Source organism: Sciurus vulgaris (genome assembly GCF_902686455.1).
Source record: "Sciurus vulgaris genome assembly, chromosome: 2".
NCBI classification, from domain to species: domain Eukaryota; kingdom Metazoa; phylum Chordata; class Mammalia; order Rodentia; family Sciuridae; genus Sciurus; species Sciurus vulgaris.
In genome coordinates, this window is record NC_136462.1 from 178,980,917 (window position 1) to 179,005,096 (window position 24,180).

General features: G+C 44.7%; 2 protein-coding genes across 5 annotated transcripts in view; one reads left to right on the forward strand and one right to left on the reverse strand.

The window, feature by feature from the left end:
* TM9SF4 (transmembrane 9 superfamily member 4) overlaps positions 1-14,302 on the forward strand; it is a 49,137-nt gene extending 34,835 nt beyond the window's left edge. For all 4 annotated transcript variants that reach the window (XM_079126187.1, XM_079126188.1, XM_079126190.1 and 1 more), the window contains 6 exons: positions 1,366-1,449; positions 6,129-6,304; positions 6,767-6,830; positions 8,106-8,225; positions 9,579-9,668; positions 12,308-14,302. In XM_079126187.1, coding sequence (XP_078982313.1) covers positions 1,366-1,449; positions 6,129-6,304; positions 6,767-6,830; positions 8,106-8,225; positions 9,579-9,668; positions 12,308-12,457 — 684 coding nt within the window. In that variant the 3' untranslated portion in view covers positions 12,458-14,302. The remainder of the gene's footprint in view (positions 1-1,365; positions 1,450-6,128; positions 6,305-6,766; positions 6,831-8,105; positions 8,226-9,578; positions 9,669-12,307) is intronic.
* The window catches only part of NOL4L (nucleolar protein 4 like), a 384,060-nt gene that overhangs the window by 52,133 nt on the left and 307,747 nt on the right, over positions 1-24,180 (reverse strand). The window lies entirely within an intron of this gene.

The window sequence follows — 24,180 nt, forward strand, 5'->3', positions numbered from 1 at the left end:
ATATGAAAGGAGGACATGACAATTGAACTGGTCTTTGAAAAGGAAAGTTTCAGACAGAGGGAAGCAGCAAGCAGAGGGGACTCGGGTTCTGGAATTTCTTAGACTCCAGTCCCAGGTCTGGTTTTTTCCAGATTGATAATCACAAACAGCCCTCTGAGCCTGTTTTCTCTTTTCTCCAGTGGGGATAGTTGCATCTACCTCTTGGGCTTGTATGGGTGGAAAGAGACAGAGCATGCGAGGCCCTTGGTATGGCATGAGCCCTAGGAAGCAGATACCCTAAGGTGACAACTGTATAAAGGCCCAGGGGCAGGAACATGCAGGGGCACCGACCAGCTGCAGAGTGAGAGGGATGGTGGCCCAAAAATGAAATTGGAAGTAGAAGTTGAGTGCCAGGTTTCAGGGAGCTGTGGTCATTGTGGTCAGTGACTCCCCTGCATGCCCTGGCTGGCCTGTTGGCCCCAGCATGGAAAGAAGGAGGCTTCAGTGTAAGTCTGGGGTTTAGCTCCCTGCACCCAACCCAGCCAAGGGACTCCAGCTGACTGGAAACCAGAGCCTGGCTTAGGGTTAGAACACCTGGCTGTGAACCTCTGCTCCACCCTTAGCAAACTGTCTAGAGTGTGTCAGGGTATTTAGCGTCACTGACTTCAGTGTCCTTGTCTCTAAAGGGGGTAATGTTAGTCCTTTCCTTCTGTGGTGAGGCTTGGGTGAGATGATACCTATCTCAGCATTTGTTATCCCTAAGACTCAAAGCTAACCCATTCTAGGTGGTTGGGACCAGGGCCTAGACATAGGTGTTTTGTGAAAGTTTTATTCATTCATTTGCCTATTCAGTGAGTATGTATTCTGCTCTGTGTTCTAAGTGATGGAAGTACATCAGAGAACATGCTGGTCTCTTCTCCCAGGGAACTCACTGTTGAGGAGAGGCAGACATTAATCAGGTAGCAAAAATAGATGCACTCCTCAACTTACAGGGGGTTACATCCCAATAACCCCATCATAAGTTGAGAATATCTTGACTCAAAAATGCATTTAACACATCTAACCTACGGAATGTCACAGCAGAGTTTCTCCTGGATGCCTGTCACTTTCACACCATCATAAAATAAAAAAACCATGAAATAGAACCTTGGTAATTCAGGGACTATCTGTAACTGCTAACTGGGATGAAAGCAAGGAAGGAGCAGTTTCAGGGATCTAAGAAGGCATAACACCAAGACCTGGCTGTTCTGCGGGGATGCTTCCAAAGACTGAGACGAGCTGAGTTCCAAAGGACAAGGAGGGTTTGAAGCTGGTCGGGAAGCCCCACTGGGAACAGGTGGGAACTCCCTGGATACAGCTCCCCAGCCTGGCCCCTCTTCCTCCCAGACGGCAACACTGTACCCTGGCGTGGTCTTTGGCATCTGCTTCATATTAAATTGCTTCATCTGGGGAAAGCACTCATCTGGAGCGGTAAGTGCCCTCCCTGCCTCTCGCAGCCCAGCAAGGGGGGGGCCAGTGGTGCTCTGTCCTACTCCCCAGGGTAACTTCCTGCTGCTTCCTTCCCTTTTCTGAGTCCCCAAAGTTGTGTTCCCAGCCCTAAGGGCCAAGGGCTGACTGGGGTTTCCCCAGCACTGCCCATTGTCGCCTGTGTCTGGGCTCTGGCCTCTAGGCTGTCAACTGGCCAAAGCTCACTTCTCTAAAGGGAGGTTTTCATGGTCCGGGGGCCAGCTGGGGAATTCCCCTTTGTCTCCATCAAGGCAAAGCTGTCCGGCATGAATATACTAGGTCAATATCCCAAAACAGGACTCCCTTCCCTGGGGTCCTGCCCCCCACACTGGCCCCCGAAGGTAGAGCAGAGAGGTTGTGCAGTCCTGTCCTTAGAGAGGGAACCCACCAGCCCCGGTCTGTTGTGTTGCTAGCGGCTGCATGTGGAGTCCTGTACATTGAGGCTCATTGCATATGATTTGGACTCTAGAGGGTCAGAGAGCAGGGCTGTGGTACAGGTCAGGCAGGCATGTGCCACCCCACCTTAGCATGTAGAGCCACCTGCCCCTTCACTGCCAGTGCCTGTTAAAGGTCCCTGGGTGAGGCTGCAAGCCCCAGCAGCTTGGGAAACAATCATGCCCGCCCTCTTTTCTCATGCCTGTATTTATGTTCTCTTCAACATTTTCCTCCTGATTGCCAGTTGTATGTTATAAACACTCATGGAAATTTGAGACGTATAGAGAAGTTAAAGAAATTAAAAAAACTTATAATCCAACCATCTAGAGATAAATACTATATAGATATTTAATATATCTTTTTTTACTGTTTTTTTCTTTATATATTTTAAATGGAATTACATAATTTAAAAATTATAAAGTAATAGCAAACATGTGGTGCTTACTTTGTAATAGATATTGTTCTAAACACTATACATATTTATTTCTTTTTTTAATTTATTTATTTTTTATTGTAAACAAATGGGATACATGTTGTTTCATTTGTACATGGAGTAACAGCATACCATTTGCATAATCATACATTTACATAGAGTAATGATGTTTGATTCATTCTGTTATTTTTTTCCTTACCCCCCACCCCTCCCACCTCTCTTTTCCCTCTATACAATCCCTTCTTTCTCCATTCTTGCCCCCCTCCCACCCCCCATTATGTGTCATCATCCACTTATCAGTGAGATCATTCGTCTTTTGGATTTTTTAGATTGGCTTATCTCACTTAGCATGATATTCTCCAGTTTCATCCATTTGCCTGCAAATGCCATAATTTTATTATTCTTTATGGCTGAGTAATATTCCATTGTATATATATACCACAGTTTCTTTATCCATTCATCAATTGAAGGGCATCTAGGTTGGTTCCATAGTCTGGCTATTGTGAATTGAGCAGCTATGAACATTGATGTGGCTGTATCTCTGTAGTGTGCTGATTTTAAGTCCTTTGGGTATAGGCCGTGGAGTGGGATAGCTGGGTCAAATGGTAGGTCCATTCCAAGTTTTCTAAGGAATCTCCACACTGCTTTCCAGAGTGGCTGCACTAATTTGCAACCCCACCAGCAATGTATGAGTGTACCTTTTTCCCCACATCCTCTCCAACACCTATTGTTGCTTGTATTCTTGATAATCGCCATTCTAATTGGAGTGAGATGGAATCTTAGGGTAGTTTTGATTTGCATTTCTCTTATTACTAAAGATGGTGAACATTTTTTCATATGTTTGTTGATTGCTTGTAGATCTTCTTCGGTGAAGTGTCTATTCATTTCCTTAGCCCATTTGTTGATTGGGTTATTTGTATTCTTGGTGTAGAGTTTTTTGAGTTCCTTATATATTCTGGAAATTAGTGCTCTATCTGAAGTATGAGTGGCAAAGATATTCTCCCACTCCGTAGGCTCTCTCTTCGCATTGCTGATAGTTTCCTTAGCTGAGAGAAAGCTATTTAGTTTGAATCTATCCCAGTTATTGATTCTTGCTTTTATTTCTTGTGCTATGGGAGTCCTGTTAAGGAAGTCTGATCCTAAGCCAATAAGGTGAAGATTTGGACCTACTTTTTCTTCTATAAGATGCAGGGTCTCTGGTCTGATTTCAAGGTCCTTGATCCATTGTGAGTTGAGTTTTGTGCAGGGTGAGAGATAGGGGTTTAGTTTCATTCTGTTGCATATGGATTTCCAGTTTTCCCAGCACCATTTGTTAAAGAGGCTATCTTTTCTCCATTGCATATTTTTGGCACCTTTGTCTAGTATTAGAAAATTGTATTTATTTGGGTTTGTGTCCGTGTCCTCTATTCTGTACCATTGATCTACCTGTCTATTTTGGTGCCAATACCATGCTGTTTTTGTTACTATTGCTTTGTAGTATAGTTGAAGTTCTGGTATTGCGATACCCCCTGTTTCATTCTTCCTGCTAAGGATTGCTTTAGCTACTCTGGGTTTCTTATTCTTCCAGGTGAATTTCATGACTGCTTGCTCTATTTCTGTAAGGTACATCATTGGGATTTTAATTGGAATTGCATTGGATCTGTATAGCACTTTTGGTAGTATGGCCATTTTGACAATATTAATTCTGCCTATCCAAGAACATGGGAGATCTTTCCATCTTATGAGGTCTTCCTTAATTTCTTTCTTCAATGTTTTGTAGTTTTCGTCGTAGAGATCTTTTACCTCTTTGGTTAGATGGATGCCCAAGTATTTTTTTTTTTTTTTTTTTTTTTTTGAGGCTATTGCAAATGGAGTTGTTTTCCTCATTTCCCTTTCAGCTGTTTCGTCGCTTGCATATAAAAATGCTTTAGATTTATGCATGTTGATTTTATAGCCTGCTATTTTGCTGAATTCGTTGATGGGGTCTAGAAGTTTTCTGGGGGAGGTTTTTGGATCCTCTAAATATAGAATCATGTCATCCGCAAATAGTGACAGCTTACGTTCCTCTTTTCCTATTCGTATTCCTTTAATTTCTTTAGTCTGTCTAATTGCTCTGGCTAGAGTTTCGAGGACAATGTTGAATAGAAGTGGTGAAAGAGGACATCCCTGTCTTGTTCCCATTTTTAAAGGGAATGGTTTCAGTTTTTCTCCATTAAGAATGATGTTGGCCATGGGCTTAGCATAAATAGCCTTTACAATGTTCAGGTATGTTCCTACTATCCCTATTTTTTCTAGTGTTTTGAGCATGAAGGGGTGTTGTATTTTGTCAAACACTTTTTCTGCGTCAATTGAAATAACCATATGATTCTTATCCTTAAGTCTATTGACATGATGGATTACTTTTATTGATTTACAAATGTTGAACCATCCTTGCATTCCAGGGATGAACCCCACTTGATCGTGGTGCACAATTTTCTTAATATGTTTTTGAATACAGTTTGCCAATATTTTGTTAAGGATCTTTGCATCTATATTCATCAAGGATATTGGTCTAAAATTTTCTTTCCTTGATGTGTCTTTGCCTGGTTTGGGTATGAGGGTGATATTAGCGTCATAGAATGAGTTCAGTAGGGTACCCTCCTTTTCTATTTCCTGGAATACTTTGAGAAGTATTGGAATGAGTTCTTCTTTGAAGGTCTTGTAGAACTCGGCTGAGAATCCATCTGGTCCTGGGCTTTTCTTGGATGGTAGATTTTTAATGGCTTCTTCTATTTCATTGCTTGATATTGATCTGTTTAAATCGTGTATGTCCTGGTTCAGTTTGGGAGGAGCATATGTCTCTAGAAATTTGTCAATGTCTTCGGTTCTTTCTATTTTGTTGGAATACAGATTTTCAAAGTAGCTTCTCACATATTCATTTCTTTTGGCATGATTTTTATAGAAACATAAATCATGATAACTGCACAAAAGAAGATGATGGAAATCCCCAAAATTCAAGAAGGCACTGTTAAGTTTTTAGTCTAGGCCTTTTAAGGCTCATATGTGTATAAATATTATGCTTGTATTAAAATGGAGTCTGCCAGGCAAAATGACACATGCCTGTAATCCCAGCTGTTCTGGAGGCTGAGGCAGGAGAATTATGAGTTCAAGGCCAGCCTCAGCAATTTAGTGAGATCCTTAAGCAACTTAGCAAGACCCTGTCTCAAAATAAAATATGGAAATAAAAGGACTGGGGATGTGGCTCAGTGGTTAAGAGCCCCTAGGTTCAATCCCTAGGGAAAAAAAAAAAAAAAAAGGAAGGAGCCCTGTACATACAGTGTTATAAACTACTCTTAGAGGTATTTTACTTCAACCAAATTAAAAGTGCTTTGTGAAGCTTTGTTTTTATCCCTTTTTTTTCTTCACTGCTCTTTGTAAATGATGGACCACGTATAATTTCCTTTCATTCTGGTCCTTCTATGTTCCCCCGAGGTTCTCAGTCCTTTACTTCCTGTTCTTCCCCACTTCCTCCCTGGATGAAGAGCTTCTGGGTGCCGAGTTTCCTTCTTCATTGGGAGCCCAAATGGTACCCTGCATGCACTCTGCTTTCCCTACCCCCAGGAAACTCTTGGCCCCAAGAGATTCTGGCCAGGGGCCCTAGAGAGAAGGTGGGGATCTGCAGAACCTTCTCCACCACAGTAGCCTCACTGTGTGTGTGACTTTTCCCTCCCTAGAACCTGGAAGGTCTTCTTCCACCTTGGATGGACCCACCCAGGGTATCAGTCCTCAAGGGGTTCTCACAGTATTGTGTCCACAGGTGCCCTTTCCCACCATGGTGGCTCTGCTGTGCATGTGGTTTGGGATCTCCTTGCCCCTTGTCTACTTGGGCTACTACTTCGGCTTCCGCAAGCAGCCATATGACAACCCTGTACGCACAAACCAGATTCCCCGGCAGATCCCTGAACAGCGGTGGTACATGAACCGATTTGTGGGGTGAGTCTTCTGGCAGGGGCAAGAGAAGGGGCATTCTGGGTAGAAAAGGCCAGTGTTCCCCTGAGATAGGCCCCCATGGGGTGCTGTGACCAGTGACTGCAGCCGTACCAATAGCCTTGATAAAGCCCAACTTCACTCCATGATAGAGGGCCAGATTGCAACCAGACTTAGTGTCAGCCTAGAAAACAGGACAGGGAAGGGGACAGAAGGACAGTGTGATGAGACAAATTGAGACCTCCATTTGTACCTTGAGCAACTTGCTCACCTCTCCATACCTCATCTTCCCATCTGTGAACTGGGGAGAATTATGCCCACTGTGCATTCTCTCTCAAAAGATTATAGTGGCCCCACAGTGCAGGAAGACCGAGACCCCACCCACTCTCTTCACACTGGCTGGGAGGCTTCACGCGGGCTTCCCAGGGGCTGGGTTGTGGGCGGTGTTAACACTCTGCTCTGCCGCAGCATCCTCATGGCTGGGATCCTGCCCTTTGGCGCCATGTTCATCGAGCTGTTCTTCATCTTCAGTGTAAGTGCTGGCCTATCGCCACTCCCACACACAACCTCGCCACTCAAGCGTGATCTGTCCCCCTCACCTCAGCACTCTGCATCTTCACTGCCTGTTAACTTGCGGGCAGGTCATTTAACCTCTGGAAGCCCCATTCTTCACCCCGAAATCAAGTCACAGAGCTGCCGTCAGGACAGTTTTAAAAGTCAGAGGACTCAGGAGATGTGCTAGTACACATCTGTGCAGGATCTGGTGTGGTGAAAGGGCACAGCCCATGGAAGCTACTTCAGTGATGCTCCATCTAGCACCTTGAGCAATAGCATTGCAGCTGCTTCCATTCTGAACCCTTCCCATAAAGATGGGAATGCCTGTTAGTGTTTCCCAAAACTTCAGGCAAGTAGGGGCAATGATCCCTAGTTGTTAGGAACCTTGTGGTCTGTAAAGGTGCTTGGCATTCAGGAAGTGCTGCTGCTGAGACAATGACGACTCCTGCCTGGGAGTGCCAAGATGAAAGTTGGCAATAAGTCTGGCTGACCCAGCTGGTAGCCCAGCACAGGTGGTGCCATGCCTCAAGTCAGTATTGGACAAGTCTCTACTGTTCCAGAGTAATGGTCCATTCAAGACCCGCCAAGACCCTGGCATACCCAGGCCTGCCTAGGCAAAGGGTCAGAGGTTGGCCCCTGTGCATCTACCAGGAAGACCCCCTTTATTCTGTCTATGTGACCCTGAACCAATCACCAACCTCACTCAGCCTTAATTTCCTCAGCTCTAAAAGGGCATGGTGGTACACACCTGTAATCCCAGCAACTTGTCCCAGGCTGAGACAAGAGGATTGCAAGCCCTCAGCAACTTAGTGAGCCCTGTCTCAGAATAGAAAAATTTTAAAAATGGCTGGGTATGTGGTAAGGGCCCCTGGGTTCAATCCCTGAACCAAATAAACAAATAGGCAAGATTGCCTGGGCTTCCATCTGTAGGTAAACATAAAAGACAGAGCCTAACGCCCAACATATGGGAAGCTGTCTCTTAAGTGGTGGTGGCTGCTGTGTGATTTTGATTATTTCTTCATGCTGCCAAATTTGGTTCGGCTCCACCTACATCAGGGTCAGCCATATCCTAGCCCCTCCCTAAGAACGCTGTGGCTCACCCCCTGCTCCAGGGAGGAGTGGCGAGTCAGAGCCACAAGCTGGGCACTGACTGTGATGATGTCATGATGGTGTCTCCATTACTGCTCTGGTTAGAGGTGGGATGCCAGGGGCAGGGGCAGGCCAGCTGAAACCTACTCTGCTCTGTTCACAGGCAATCTGGGAGAATCAGTTCTATTACCTCTTTGGCTTCTTGTTCCTGGTTTTCATCATCCTGGTGGTGTCCTGTTCACAAATCAGCATTGTCATGGTATACTTCCAGCTGTGTGCAGAGGTAAGGGGCATGGGGCCAGGAAGCAGGGAGAGTGGGAGCTGTGTTCAGCGTGGAATAGGTCGGTGAGGCTGAGCTATGAGCTGGATCTGGGTGTCCCATGGTCCCTGCCTCACGCTCTGAGTGTTGGGCCAGCGTGGTGCTTTTTTCTCCAAGCCTGCATTTCTCAGCTTGAGGCTGGATTGGTGGGTGACATCTACCTCACTGCATAGTTGTGGGGTAATACCCACAACTTGATGCAAGGATGAGTTCACTCCATTAGTAGTTTCTCTGCCCATCTGATGCAGGTTGGTAATCTGCCCTTCCTTTGGGAATAAGCTCTTGTAGAGTACATAAGCCTGGCCTGGAGCTACCAGTGTGGACTGAAATCTGGCTCCTTCATAGTAGCTCTAGATCGGTTTTGTTGTTGTTGTTGTTTTTTAATATTTTTTTAGTTGTTGGTAGACTTTTATTTATTTATATGTGGTGCTGAGGATCGAACCCAGTGCCTCACACATGCTAGGCAAGTGCTCTTCCCCTGAGCCACAACCCCAGCCCAGCTCTAGATCTTGAGTAGTCTGTTCAACCCCTGTGCCTTTTCCTGCTCCTCGGAGTGACAGGGATAATAACAGACCTAACTTGGAAGGCTGCTGTTAAGTACTCAATGAGCTGATTCATATGTAGTGCTTAGGACAGTGCTTAGCAGGCTGAGCTCGATGGTGCAGCCTGCAATCCCAGCAACTCAGGAGGCCAAGCCTTAGGCTGAGGTAGGAGGATCACAAGTTCAAGGCCAGCCTGGGCAACTTGGCAAGACCCTCTCTCAATATAAAATGTTTAAAAAGGGCTGACGCCAAGCATGGTGGCACATATCTGTAATCCCAGCTAAAGCAAGAGGATCCCAAGTTTGAGACCAGCTTCAGCAATTTAGTGAGACTCTCAGCAGCTTATTGAGACCCTCTCTCTCAAAACTAAATAAAGAAAGGACTGGGGGGGTAGCTTAGTGGTAGAGCCCTTGCCTAGCATGTACAAGTCCTAGGGTTCAATTCCCACACACACACACACACACACACACAAAAAAAAAGTCCTTGACACATGGGATGTATTTGCTCACAAAATATAAATTATTATTTTTCTTTATCTGTTGAGTTCATAAAATCAAGATATAATTTATATATAGTAAAATTTCACCCTTTTAATTCTGTACTTCTATAATTTTTAGAAGTGTGCACAGTTGTGTAACCACTATCACAAAAAAGGTATAAAACATGTCCCTCACCTGAATGTTACTTTTACTTTGAGTCTCAAGTCCTTCAGCCAGCTGTGCAGTTTGGCAGAAAGAGGCCTTGGAGACAGCAGTGACTCTTGTTTCCTCCTCAGGATTACCGCTGGTGGTGGAGAAATTTCCTGGTTTCTGGAGGATCTGCATTCTACGTCCTGGTCTATGCCATCTTTTATTTTGTTAATAAGGTACCACCCTCCTTGAGAGGATCCCCTTAGTGCCCTTTAGGCAGCACGGTGGAAAGGAGAATGCTGGGAAAAAACCTCACTGTGTGAATCTTTTCCACCAAGAGTGAAGAGAGCCAAAGTCACCTAGGGTTGTTTTCTACTCTAGAACATACCTTTTTAGGGAAGGAGAATCTGTGTTCTGTACATGTAGGAGTCAAGCCTTCATATGAAACCTGTAAGAAACCCCCGGAACAATACTGAAAGGCAGTATGTCTCTTGGGCCGATTTCAATAGGAGTAAGAGTGTCTTGATAATACAGTATGCACCTCATGAAACTAGAGAAAGGAACAGGAACAGGAAAGAATAAAAGTAGGAGAGAGGAGTTAAAAAGCACCTCCCTTCTGCAGGATCCCGCACAGGGTGAGTGTGGGCTAATGAACAGGGCCCTGGCTTGCCTGATGAGGGCAAACGTGCAGAGCTCCTTGTCCCCGAGTGGCACAAGTGGGGATGCAAACAGATCCCAGCAGTCCTGGTCTGACAGACTGCCACATGGCACATAAACCAGACGGACCTGAGAGAGGAGTTCAGGGCGCTCTGGTAGGCTCCTCACCTCGAGGATAACAGGGAAGACTCACTCTCACCCATAGTACTTTGGGTCTCCAAAGCCCAAAAGCAAGCAGTCCTCTGCTTGCAGCCAGAGTATATTTGCAAAACAGAGTTGGAGGTCCCTAAGCTGAGGCTTGGAGTATCCTTCCCCAAAAATTCCAGGTGAGAAGAGACTCTAAGGGTCATTCAGTGCAGTGCTGTAGCCCTACTTTCATCTGGTGACCACGCCCCTCCTCTTCTGACTCGGAGGTCAGCAAACTGCAGCCCATGGCCAGCAGAGCTGTTCCTGAAATAAAGTTTTATTGTAATACAGCCATGCTCACTCATTTGCATATCATCTGTGACTGCTTTCACACTGCAGTGGCAATTGAACTGTTGCCACAGAGACCATGTGGCCTATAAAGCCTAAAAAATTACAGTCTGTCCTTTTAAGAAAAATGTGCTGACCTCTGCTGTAGCACATCCAGTGACAGAAAAGACATTTCTTCCTGACCCTCCCCATTCTCTGAACAGTTTCTATCATTTCAAGGTCTTCTGATTCTGCAGGTTGTCCCCCCTGTAACTTCTACTTTCAGACCTTAATCATAGTCCATGGAGTATCTAGAATAAATCAGATCTCCCTTCTCTACAGCCCCTGTAAAGAGATCTCTTGTAGGTGGTAGATAACCAAAACCTAGTTCAAACAGACAAGCAAAAAGAGACTCTACTGGCTGATGTAACTGGACAGTTTGAGAAGTTTGGATTTCTAGTTTCAAGCATGGTTAGGTCCAGGTTCCATGTCCACACCTTAGACATATACATCCATTTTTTAATTCTTCTACAGGTGGGATCTTTACACATAGTAGAAAGCTAGCCTCTGGTGGCCCTAGGGTCTCCTCATTTCAGCTCCTCAACCCTGGAACTGAAAGAATGTCTTCCCTCTGCCCTGGCATAGCAGTCCCAGGGAAGACCTCATCAGCTCTGCTGGGGGCACATGCCCGTTGCTTGCTGTTTGCCAGGTGCAGTGGGATGGTATGTCCTGATTGGCCTTAGGTTTTGTACTAGGATTGATGACCTGAGCAGGACTACAAAGTAGCAAGTGTGCTCTTCAAACACCTAGAGTTTGGGGACAGGAAACAGTACCGTACAAACAAAACCAGAGAATTCATGGCAGCTGCCTCCCACCTCCCCGCCCAGGCTGCTTCTCTGTCTAAAACCACCTCCTCCATCTCTGGCATTTTGATTATGAAATGAGGGCCGCGGCCCACCTGAGCTCTGTGGTCTTCAGCCGTGCCTTTTTGTTCATCCTTTCCTCGTTTGACCACCGTCCTGCTCCTCCCTCCCTGCGCCACTCCTGCCCCATGCACAGCTACAAGAACTCTGTGCTGAGAGATGGGAATAACCTGAAAACGTGGTGTCACTTCTTAGGCTTAGGTCTCATACAGTGACCTACATGTCTTCTTTATTTTCTTCTGGGCTCCTGGCAATCATATGAACATGCACCTGCCCATGAGCCCTAGAACAGGCCCCAGGAAGGCCCTGGTACGTGGGCGTATCTTGATTATCCAGATTAGCTTCATTTATCACAACACCACCACACAGATCCTGATCACCTCTGCCAAGGCCTCCCGACTCTGTCCCTTTCACAAAGGAGCCTGTAATGCTTTGAGATGAAAGTCACTGTGAGATGGTAACAAACTTGATGAGACTTCTCAGGGAGAGGATCAGGCTGAGGGTGGCTCTGGACCTTCAGCTGGAAGCGTTGGACAGCCCTTTCCACTGCCTCCCTCCCCACTTCTACTGCTCCTGTGCTGTTCTGGGACTGTGGAGGACCAGAAAGTAGCACTGCTGTGGCTATTGCTGCCTGTGCACTCTGGCCCTGGCCCCTGGGGTCACGAGCATCCCAGGCAACACTCCAGCCCTAGTTAGTACCAATGAGGGCAGCTGTGGCTGTGAGCCCCTTCCCTTTGTCAGGGGTTGGGTTGACCATGAGATGAGTAAGAGGGTGGGATCCGGTTTGCCGGGGCTACCTGGTACTGAGCACCATTTCCGTCTTCTCTTCTGTTCTGCCCCAGCTGGACATCGTCGAGTTCATCCCCTCTCTCCTCTACTTTGGCTACACAGCCCTCATGGTCCTGTCCTTCTGGCTGCTCACAGGCACCATCGGCTTCTACGCAGCCTACATGTTTGTCCGCAAGATCTATGCTGCTGTGAAGATTGACTGACTGGGGTGGACCATGGCCATGCCCACTCCATCCTCGGACAGGAAGCCACCCTGCGTGGGGAACTGCAGGCACGCAAAATAAAATAACTCCTGCTCGTTTGGAATGTAACTCCTGGCACAGTGTTCCTGGATCCTGGGGCTGTGGAGGGTGGGAGGGCCTGTAGATAAATCTTGCATTTTTCTTCATCTTATTCCAGTTCTGTGGGGAAGAGGTTTTGTTTGGTTTTGGTTTTTTTGTTTTGTTTTGTTTTGGTTCTTTTGTGGGTTGTTTTAAGAAAGTGCTAAGAAAGTTCCCTCCAGCTGGAACTCTCGGATGTGTTTATTCAGGTTTATTTTTGGTTTGGGTTTGTTTTTTCCTTAGTTTTTTTAAACCAATGGATCCAGGATGGATAAATCCACCAAGATAACTGGGTTTTGGTCACTGTCTCCACCTCAGTTCCTCAGGGCTGTTGGCCACCCCACGACTAACTGGAAGAGGCAATGCCAGGGCTGCAGTGAGGGTTCCAAGCCTCTCGCCGCCTGTCCTCACCATTGATGCCACGACAGCACAGTTCTAGCCTGGACAGCACCCTCAGTGCCAACCAGCCTTTGCCAGCCCTCTCCTTTCCTCCTCTTTCTTTCCCAACCTCCTCCCAGAGCTGCCCAAGGCAGAGCTTCTAGGCAGGGCTTCCAGTCAGGCCTCTGGGTCATCTTTTCACCAGGAGCAAGCCCAAGCCTTGGTGGCTGCAGGAGATCCCCTGGAAGTACTGGGGTCAGTTCCCTAGGACAGCAGGAAGCACCCCTGAGAAGAACAGCCAGTTACTGACCAACGAGGAGGAGAAGAGACTTGCAGTGAACTATTCTTGTGCCAAGAAACCTTGGACCTGGAGCCAAGTATTTCCAGAGCGAAGCAACCACATGTCTATGTCTGGGAAGGGGTGGTGGAGGCCGCTGGGGCCCTCACCCCTCGGGACTGCCCCCCGGTCCTCTTCTCAGGGGGTGCTACTCTTTCCCACATGTGCTGGTAGTGGACCTTCTCCCCAACTCCCATGGCAGAGCAGGGAGGCTGGAGAACTCACATCCCTCCTGTAGGTGGCTGAGCAGAGGCCTTCCTAACATGCCTGGCCTCAGTGTTTATACTCAGTTCTGTTAGCCGGACCCGTCCCCTCCATGTCCCACCTGAGTTCTTTTGGGGGCACCCGAAAAGTGCTGTGAGAAGGAGGATGAAAGGTAAGTTCCGTCATTCCTTCCCAAACTCCCAGAGCAAGCAAGTTTAGTTTCCCCAGGGTGGAAGGAGATTGCTCATGTGGCTGACCTGGCTCCTTCACAGACCCCCACTCTCCCTGCCCATGCCCACCCTGTGCAAGTCACAGACGTTTGCTCTTCAATTGCAAGAGACCAAATCCACCTGGGATGAGTGTTTAGGTAGCAGCCACTCACCCTTGCTCCAGTCCTTGGCTGCACCACAGGACCAAGCTCAGGATGCTGGTGAAGCCAGGAGTACACCCCTCCCTTCTCCACCTCAGTCCCCCGGGGCCCTGCCAGCTCTCCATTAGTCAAACCAGTAAACTTCTTGGCCTCACCTCACACAACTCCGCAGTGCCAAGCGGTGTTCACCAAGAATCCGGCTGGAGAAAAAGGAACCAAGCAGTAGGGAATGATATTCAGAGCCTATTGATCATTCAAATCTTGAATTTTTTTCCCCTAAGAGATTCTCATTTTGGGGGAGTGGGGAAATGGACTCCTCAAAGGGTTCAAACATCGTCGATTTTTCTGACTTTTTTAATCATCATCATTATTATTTTTAATTAAATGCCTGTATGCCTTTTTTTGGTCCAATTGTAAATAAAAATGCCATTGTCCTGTTGTGATGTCTCAAATCAGATGCAGGGTTTGGGGTCTAATGTGTGATGGCTTCCCCAAGTGAATTGAGCGTTGCTCTTGATGTTCCATCTCCTGTCAGGCTTTCTAGGGCTCAGGCCACTACTGTTTCCTACCTGATACAAGTCCATACTCTTCTGCCATCTGCTCGGCTCCTCTGTACCATATTGTAGGCATTTGCCCCACCCTCTAGTCCAGCTCACTGGAAATGGCAGTCAGGTGTGGGCTTTTGAAGCAGTCCTGATTCTGGATTCCCAGCTGCAATATTTTATCACCAGCTATCATTCATTATTATTATTATTTCACCCTCTATCATGTAGGGCATCTTCAAATGAAGCAACAGAAATTTAGGTCAAGGGGTTGGGAGTGTAGTAAAGCATGTGCTTATTATCATGCTTGAGGAGGCCTTGGATTCAATCCCTAGCACCAAAAAAAGAAAGAAACTGGGCATGGGGAGAGCGAGGCAGGTCCCCTCACTTATTCAAGGCCAGCCTAAGCAACTTAGCAAGCCTCTGTCTAAAAATGAAAAAGACTAGGGATGTAACTCAGTGGCAGAACACCCCTGAGTTCAATCCTCGGTACCACAGAAATTTTAAAAGAAAGAAATGTAGGTCATGGGGCTGGGGTTGTGGCTCAGTGGTAGAGCACTTGCCTAGCACATGTGAGGCACTGGGTTCAATTCTCAGCACCGCATAAATAAATAAAGGCATTGTGTCCATCTACAACTAAAAATCCTTTAAAGAAAAAAAAAGAAATGTAGGTCAAACTGGCTTAAGACTCAAGTGGAATTGATTAGTCTAGAGGTCATGAAGGACATTGTTGGTTTTGTACCAATCACTATATCCAAAGGGATAGAGTACTATTATGGATTATATTCCCCAAGGGTGTTGGATACTGTGAATTTCAGCCCCACTAGAATCACTTGGAATGAGTGATATAAAGAACAATTTCTCCCTGGGTGCAGTGCTGCATGCCTATAATCCCAGTGACTCAGGAAGCCAATGCAGGAGGATCATGAGTTCAAAGCCAGCCTCAGCAACTTAGCAAGGCCCTGTCTCAAAAAAAAGGCTGGAGATGTGGTTCAGTGGTTGAGTACCCCAGGGGTTCAATTCCTGGTACCAAAAAAAAAAAAAAAAAAAAAAAAAAAAAAGAGTGATAGATATAAGACCAACAAAAATAATAGTTAAATAAAACCCTACTCCAGCTGCTGCAAGCCTCAGGTTCCTCATCTGCAGCGAGAACCAGGCTGGTTACCATTGATGAGGTACTTCTGTGTCCCAGATCCTGCTACACCACCTTCCATGTGGTGTCCCATTTACTCTTGGATACAACCCACAGTAACACATAACTTGCCTCATTTATCTATCATTAGCCCCTTTTTACAGGGGAAGAGACTGAGGCACCAAGCAGTGGAGGTAAACTGTCCAGGATCTTTTGCTGAACTCCAACCTGTCCTTCCAGCCACTACTGTAGCTGGAAGACGTGAGTGTACAAAATCATATATAATGGATGTAATCTGCGAGATTTGGTAAGTTGCCACCTATGCCCAGGAAACCACCACCACAATCAGGATAGTAAAATATCCAAGTTTCCCTGTGCCCGGTGATCATCCTGCAGTCGAGCCTCTCCACCCCAGGGAGCCACCCATCTGTCATTGTAAGTTACTCTGCATTTCCTAGAACTTAAATAAATGGAAGCATACAGTATGTTGTTCGATTTGTTTGTGTTTGTTTTTGGTCTGACTCTTCATTCAGTACCCTTGGTCCATTCCTTTCTGAGTAGTATTTCCGTTGTATGGAATTTTTCTATTCATCTGTTTTTGGTTTTGTACCAGGAATTAAACCAGGAGCTCTCAAGCCATATCCCCAGCACTTTATTTATTTTTTTAAATCTTTGCATATTTAACACAATACCTTTATTTTATTTATCTTTATGTGGTGCTGAGGATCAAACCCAGTGCCTCACACATGCTGTTTTCTTTTAGAAGCTTTATAGTTTTAGGCTTTACATTTATGTCTGTGATCCATTTTGAGGAAATTTTAGTGTATGATACAAAGCATAGATCCACATTTGTTTTTCCATGCCTTAACATCTAGTTTCCATACCATTTTCTTGAAGTCTCTTTCTCCTTTGCCTTTGGTGTGTCTGACAAAAATCAGTTGTTCCATAAAGGAGTGGATTTACTTCTGGAATTTCTATCCTGTGTTTCACTGATCTGTTTGTCTACTTTTATGACAATTACATGCTGTTTATCACTATGACTCTTTAATAATTCTTAAAATCAGATGCTATTAGCCCTCCACTTTTATTGTTCCTATTTAGAGTTGATTTGCCTATTACAGGACTTTTGAATTTCCACATGAATTTTTAAATTATCTTGTCAGTTTCTACAAAAAGTTTGCTGGAATTTAAATCTATAGGTCATTTTGGGAAGAACTGACATTTTAACAATATTGAGTCTCCCAAACCCTGGGAAAGTTATACCCTCTATTTATTTAGGTCATCTTTAGTTTCTCCTAGCAATATTTTGTGTCTTCAATGTTTAGGTCATACACATCTTTTGTCAGAGTTATTCATACTTATTTAATATTTTATGCTGTTATAAGTAGTCTGGTTTTTATTTTTATTTATTTATTTATTTATTTTGGTACTGGGGATTGAACTCAGGGGCACTCGACCACTGAGCCACATCCCCAACCCTATTTTGTATTTTTTTTAGTGCCTTACTGAGTTGCTTAGCGCCTCACTTTTGCTAAGGCCAACTTTGAACTCATGATCCTCCTGCCTCGACCTCCCAAGCCACTGGGATTATAGGCATGCACCACACCTGGCAATAGTATGGTTTTTATTTTTGCTTTTTCATTGTTAGTATGTAGAAATAGGATTGATTTTTAAAATATTGGCCTTCTATCCTAAAACCTTGCTAAACTCACTTTTTAGTTCTAATAGCTTTTTTGTAGACTCCACCAGATTTTCAACATCATGTTGAGTGTAAATAGTTTTCTTTCTTTCCAATCTAGATAGCTTCTATTTGAATTTCTTGCTTTATTATACTGGCTACAATCTCTAATACAATGTGAATCATCACAGTAGATAGCCCCATTTTTAATTTTGCTTTTTTCTAGTGTCTTGAAACAGAAGGTATAAACATTTCTTTGAGGCCTTGCTTTTCTATCTAGTATAGGTATTTAGTGCTGAGTTGAGTTCCACCCCCGTCCCCCTGTCCTAGGGATTGAACTCAAGGGCACTCTACCACTGAATCACATCCCCAACCCTTTGTTAGTCTGTTTATAGTCAGGCTCAATTGCCAAGGCTGCCTTCAAATTTGTGTCTGTCCTGCCTCAGCCTCCCCAGTAACTGGGTTTACAAGCATCCACCACCACGCCCAGCTTAAATCTTCCTATTGTGGTATCTCAGAAATTCTGATACATTGTGTTCTTGCTGTCATTTGGTTGAAAATGATTCCTAATTTCTTTATTCCTTTCTGGTTCATGTGTTATTTAGAAGTATGTTAGTTTCCAAATCCTTGGAGTTTTTTCCCCCCAGAGGTCTTAATGTTATTGATTTCTACTTTAATTCTGTTGTTGGCAGACTTTGGCTTGAAATTATTGACTTTGCTGAGATTTGTTTTATGACCCCACATTTGGTCTATCTTGGTAAAAATTACTGTATACTTGAAAAGAATGGGTATTCAGTGTCCTTGGCTGGAGTGTTCTATAAATGCCAATCAGATCGGGGTAGCTGATGGTGGACTATGGTGGTCAAGTTTATGATATCCTTACTAGGTTTGTTCTCTCAGTAATTGAGAGAGGGTACTGAAATCTGAGTGTAATTTTAGATTTGTATGTTTCTCCCTGTAGTTTTGGGGTTTCTTTGTTTTGTTTTTTTGTTTGTTTTCTTGTTTTTTGTACCAGGAATTGAACTACTGAGTCACACCCTCAGCCCTTTTTTTTCATTTTATTTAGAAACAGGGTCTTGCTGAGTTGCTTAGGTCCTCACTAAGTTGCTGAGGCTGGCTTTCAACAATCCTCCTACCTCAGCCTCCCAGGAGGCTGGCATTATAGGTGTGGGCCAACATACCCAGCTATAGTTCTGTTTTTGCTACGAGTGTTTTGTTAGGCACATATCATCCTTTGAATGAATTTACTCCTGGTAATAGTCTTTGCTTTCAATTAATTCTACTTTGTCAGAAATTAAAACCTACTTTCTTATTTTTTTTTCTTTCTTTTTTTTTTTTTTTTTTTTTTTGGTGGTGCTGGGGATTGAACCCAGGGCCTTATGCATGCAAGACAAGCACTCTACCAACTTAGCTACATCCCCAGCCCAAAACCTACTTTCTTTTGAGTAATATTAATGTATATTTTGTCTTCATTTTACTTTTAACCTATTTCCTTTTTTATATTTAAAATATGGTTATTGTTGGTTTTGGTTTTTTTTTTTTTAAATATGTATTTTTTTTAGTTGTAGGTGGACAGAGTACCTTTATTTCCATGTGTTGCTGAGGATTGAACCCAGGGCTTCATGCATGCTAGGCGAGCATTCTACCACTGAACCACAACCCCAGCCCCTTGGTTTGTTTTTTTATGGGGTTTTTTTGGTTTTGTTTTTTGGTACTGGGGATTGAATCCAGAGGCACTTAACCACTGAGCAACATCCCCAGCCCTTTTGTATTTTATTTTGAGACAGGGTCTTGATAAGTTGCTTAGGGCCTCACTAAGTTGCTGAGGTTGACTTCGAACCTGTGATCCTCTTGCCTCAGCCTCCAGAGCTGCTGGGATTGCAGGCATGAGCCACCGCACCTGGCCTAAAATGTGTTCCTTATTGGCAGCATATAGTTTGGTCTTTCCTTTTTCATCCAATCTTACAATCTCTGCCCTTTAGTAAGGGTCTTTAGACTTTTAATATTTAATGTGATGATTGCTGTGTCTAGGTTCAGGTCTATAACTGTGCTATTTGTTTCCTATTTGTCCCATTTGTTGTTTCCTTTTCTTTTTCCTGCCTTCTTTTGGATAAATCACTGTACCATCCTGGTTTTTGTTTTTGCTTTTTTTGGGTGGAGGGTAGGGATACTAGGGATTAAACTCAGCAGTGCTCTACCATTGAGCTATATCCCCTTTCTTTTTTTCTTTCTTTTTTTAAATTTTTTTTTAATTTTCTTTTTCTTTTCTTTTCTTTTTTTTCTTCTTTTGAGACAGAATCTCAATAGATTGCTAAAACTGGCCTCAAGTTTGCAATCTCCTACCTCAGACTTCTAAATAGCTGGGATTACAGGCATACACCACCATACCTGGCTTTATGATCTCCTTTATTGGTGTATTAGCTAAAACTTGTTATTACTTTACTGGTTGCCTTAGATTTTCTACTATACATCTTTAACTTAGCACATTCCATCTTCAAGTGATATACCACTTCATTCATAACATCGAAAACTTGAAATAGTATACTTACATTTTCCTCATTCAGCCCTTAGGGTGGTCATACTTTTTATTTTTATGTGTGTTGTGAACTATATGATACACTATTGTTATTTTTACACAGTTGTCTTTAAAGAATTTATTGAGAAAAATCACCCAGATAGTTACCATTTCCAGTGGTCTTCAGTACTTTGTATAGATCCAGATTTCCCTGGTATTATTTTCCATCTGCCTGAAAGATGGTCTTAAATATTTCTTAATAGTAGTGGAGATCTGCTGCTTGTGAATTCTCTCAGCTTTTGTATGTCTATGACATCTCAATTTTGCCTCCATATTGAAAGATATTTTTGCTGGGCATAGAACTCTAGGTTGACAGATTTTTTAAAAATTCTTTCTAGTAATTTAAAAGAAGTTACTCCACTATTTTATCACATTGCTTCCAGCAGAAAATTTGATATTGTATGTTTTGTTCCTTTTGGGTTTGTTTTTGTTGTAGATGATTTTACGATTTATTTTGAGACAGAGTCTCACTAAGTTGTTTACTAAATCTTACTAAGCTGTTGGGGGCCTTGCCAACTTGCTAACGCTGGTTTTGAATTTACAGCCCTCCTGCCTCAGCTTCCCAAGTTGATGGAATTACAGGTGTGCCACCACATCCAGCTTGATACCACATCCAGCTTTGCAGTGTCTTCAAATTCACTTGATCCAGCTTTATCTTTGTTTATATGTAACAAGTCTTTTCTGTTGACTTTTTAAGGTTTTCTCTGTGTTACTGGTTTTAAGCCATTTGATTAGGAGGTGACTTGGGGTAGTTTTTTCATGTTTCTTCTGTTTATGACTCATTGGGCTTCTTGGATCTTTGCATAATTTTCATTAAGTTTGGAAAGTTTGGGGCCATTATTTCTTCAATTGATTTCTGTCTTAAATCTCTCTTCCTTCGGTGGCTGACTAGCCAGGTGTGGCTGCTCAAGCTGTCCCACCACCAACATCCTGCCCACTGCTCTGTTCTCCCCGTCCACTTTTTTGTTGTTTTTTTGATTCTTTTTTCTGTATTTACTTTGAGATAGCTGTGCCTTCTATTGCAGTGTCTTCAAATTCACTCGTCTGTTGCATATAATCCATCATTAATCCCTCAGTGTATCTTTCATCTCAGGCCTTGTCCTTTTCATCTCTAGATATTTCGTTTACATCTCTTTTCATATCTTCCAGGTCTTTGCCGGTTTTGTGGTAAAATGTATGTATCATAAAACTTACTATTTCAACTGTTTGAAAGTGTATAATTCAATGGCATTAAGCCACCACTATCCATCCCCAGAAGTTTTTCTTCATTGCAAATTGTAACTGCACGCTCATTAGACGTTAACTCCCGTTCCCTCTCTTCCCAACCCCTGGTAACCCCTGTTCTTCCTGTCTCTGAATTTGACTACTCCAGCTGCCTAGTACGAGTGGAATCATAAATCTGTCCTTGTATGTTGCCTAACTTAGCATAATGTCTTCAAGACTTGATAATCTTTGATTAGATGCCAGACATTGTGAACTTTATCTTTTGAGTGTTGATTTTATTATAATCCTATAAATCCTTTTGAGCTTTGTTCTGATACAGTTAAATTTTTTGGACATAGTTTAATCCTGTGGAACCTTGCTCACAAGATTTTTTTTTTTTCAAATCCAGATGAGAGATCATTCGGGAGCTAATTCGTGGTCACTACCACAGCGAGACCTTCCTGGTACTCTCCCTAATCCCCATGGCACCCTGCCCAGTACCATGGCTGGCGAGAATAGGAGCAGGCCCTGTCTCTGCCCACCTTTCCAGGTGGTTCTTGCCTGGTCTCAGGTAGGTTCCTCAGGCATACACTACTTCTCAATCCGCCAAGAACTCAGGGGGACCCTCAGCAGCGCTCCAGGGGCTTTTCTTTTTGTAGTGTTGTCTCTCTAGTATCTGGTCCTACCAGTTCAAGTCACCTTGGTCTCCCCGATTCTAGCTCCTTCTCAGGCCCTGGCGCTCACTCGTTCCATTTCGGTTCCCCCACCCAGTGCTGCAGCCTGAAAACTCTTCCAGACGATAAGCTGGGGCCATCACTCTCCCGCACTGTTTAGCATCCAGGGCCTCCAAGACCTGCCCATGCGGCTTGTCTATCTTTTCAGGTGGTTTCAGGTGGCAGGTGAACCTGATCCCTGTTCTCCATCATGGCCAGAAACATAAGCCTGCACAGTTCCTTTTTAGCCTAATAGACCACAGGAGCTCTGTGAATCATGTTAGGTGAAAGGGTCCCTCGCAGAGTAGGTGCCCAAACATTTATACCCTCCTCACTCATCGAAGCTGAGTCTCAAAGGCCAGGAATCTTAGTTCGGTAATGATTCAACTTAAGGGAAGTCATAGGCCTAGAAACCTTGCAGTTGGATCCATGCGGGCTCAGAAGTGAGCACCCCGGAGCCCTGAAGTCCAGCACAGTGTGAAGGTGCCGTGTTGGTGCGCCCACAGCACTGAGCTGTAATGGTGAGCTCGCAGAGATGACGGTCCAGCTACACACCAACATGAGGAGATAGAACCCCATCCTGCTTCTTGGTCTAAGCACGTTCAGGTCCCTCCCCCACGGCCAATAATCGATTCAAGACTGGCCATGTGACCCAGTTCTAGTCAATTAAGATACAGGGCCAGGAAGGTAGAGTGGCTTCTGGGACAGGTGTCTTCCTTTCTAAGGGGAGTCATGGTAACGGCCGTGTCCCAGTGTAAACCTTAAAGCTATGGCCACCACTTGGCACCAATCCAAGGATGGAACCAACATAAAGGATGGTAGGTCAGAGAAGACCCAATTCCTTGAAGATAACATTGAACTGATAATTAAATAGCCCAAAGCCTGTCCCACTCCAGATATACATACAAGGTAAAAAAGTACAGCTGGCAACAAGGGCACACACCAGCAATCCTAGGCAGGCTGAGGCAGGAGAGTTGCCAAGAGTCAAGGTCAGCCTGGGCAACTTAGCAAGACCTTCTAAAAATAAAAATAAAAAGGGCTGGGGATACAGATTGGTGGTAGAGCAACCCCTGACGATCCCTGGTCCCCACCCCTCAAAATACTGTTTAGGTGGTGGCTCAACTGTACGGCATGTGCCTGGCACACGAAAGGCCCTGAATTCAACTCCCAGCGTTATGGAAACAACAACAGAAAGGTGCCGAGTCAAGGAGTTTCCATTAGATGTCACCAAAAGCACTGTCACAGCCAGCCTCCTAAAGGGCTGGAGGGGCACCGCAGACGGAAGACAGTGTGAAGGGAGTTTTTCCTCTGCTAAGGAATCCCACGTTTCCCCTCTGGATGAGTAGACAGGCTAAGGGTGTGAAAAGTGTAGACTCCTGGAGAGCAGGCCCTGGCTGCTCCTGGGCCTTCCAGCCTCTCAGCTGGGGCCTGTTCCACGAGCCTGGTGCGCAGGTCGCACTGATGCAGGGGGAGGCCTGCAGAGGGCCCTCAGATCCAGCAACTCAGGTCCATGCTTCGTTCTGTTGAGCGAGGGCAAGCAGACAACAGGGACTTCCTTGAAGCTCTGTGCTGAAATGTGTCCCTGGAGGACAGTTCAAAGTCCCTGAGCTATGCTTGAGCCAGTTGCAGATTACGAGCAATTACCCCAGTTTCGAAACATCTCAGATTGGAAATGACTTGTCCAAAGTTCTTTTCCAGGCCAACAGAACAGGACAGATACCTGAGATGAGGTGAGCAAACCCTGGGTTTGAGCTCCATGCCACAGCAGGAAGTCCCCTCCTTACCCTGGCCTCCTTCTTCCACCCTTGTCACATGTGTAAGCCCCAGGCTGTCTCTCTGTGGTAGGGATCAAAAATGGGGACAGAGGCCTTTACTGCTCCAACTCCAAGGCTGCCTGGAAAAGTTTTGTTCTTTGGACAATAGAAAGGTAATTTTTTTTTGTACCAGGGATTGAACCCAAGGGGCCCTTAGCCACTGAGCCTCATCCCCAGTCTATTTTATTTATTTATCTATTTATCTATCTTTTTTTTTTTTTTTTTTTTTTTGAGACAGGGTCTTGCTTAGTTGCTTAGGGCCTCACTAAATTGCTGGGACTGGTCTTGAACTTGGAATCCTCCTGCCTCAGCCTCCTGAGTCGCTGGAATTACAGGAGTGTGCCACCATGCACTTTGGTAGAGAGTCCTTATCCCCAGAGACAGTCAAGCCTGGAAGGGCCTTCAGCAGGCTTCTCTGCCTCTGTAAACACTGTCTCCTTGTCAGGTGACCTGTTGTCCCTTTGCCCACCTGAAAATTCCTCCTGAACCTCACAGATGTGGAGCATTCATTTATTCATTCCATAAAGAACTACTGAGCCTCCGACTGTGCTGAGCTTGATCCTGGGGAAGAGATTCAGCAGTGAACAAAACAAAGTCCTAAGAGTGTAGAGAAAAAGGCAGATACATAAACGACTGCACAGGATGCTATCCTATGGTGAG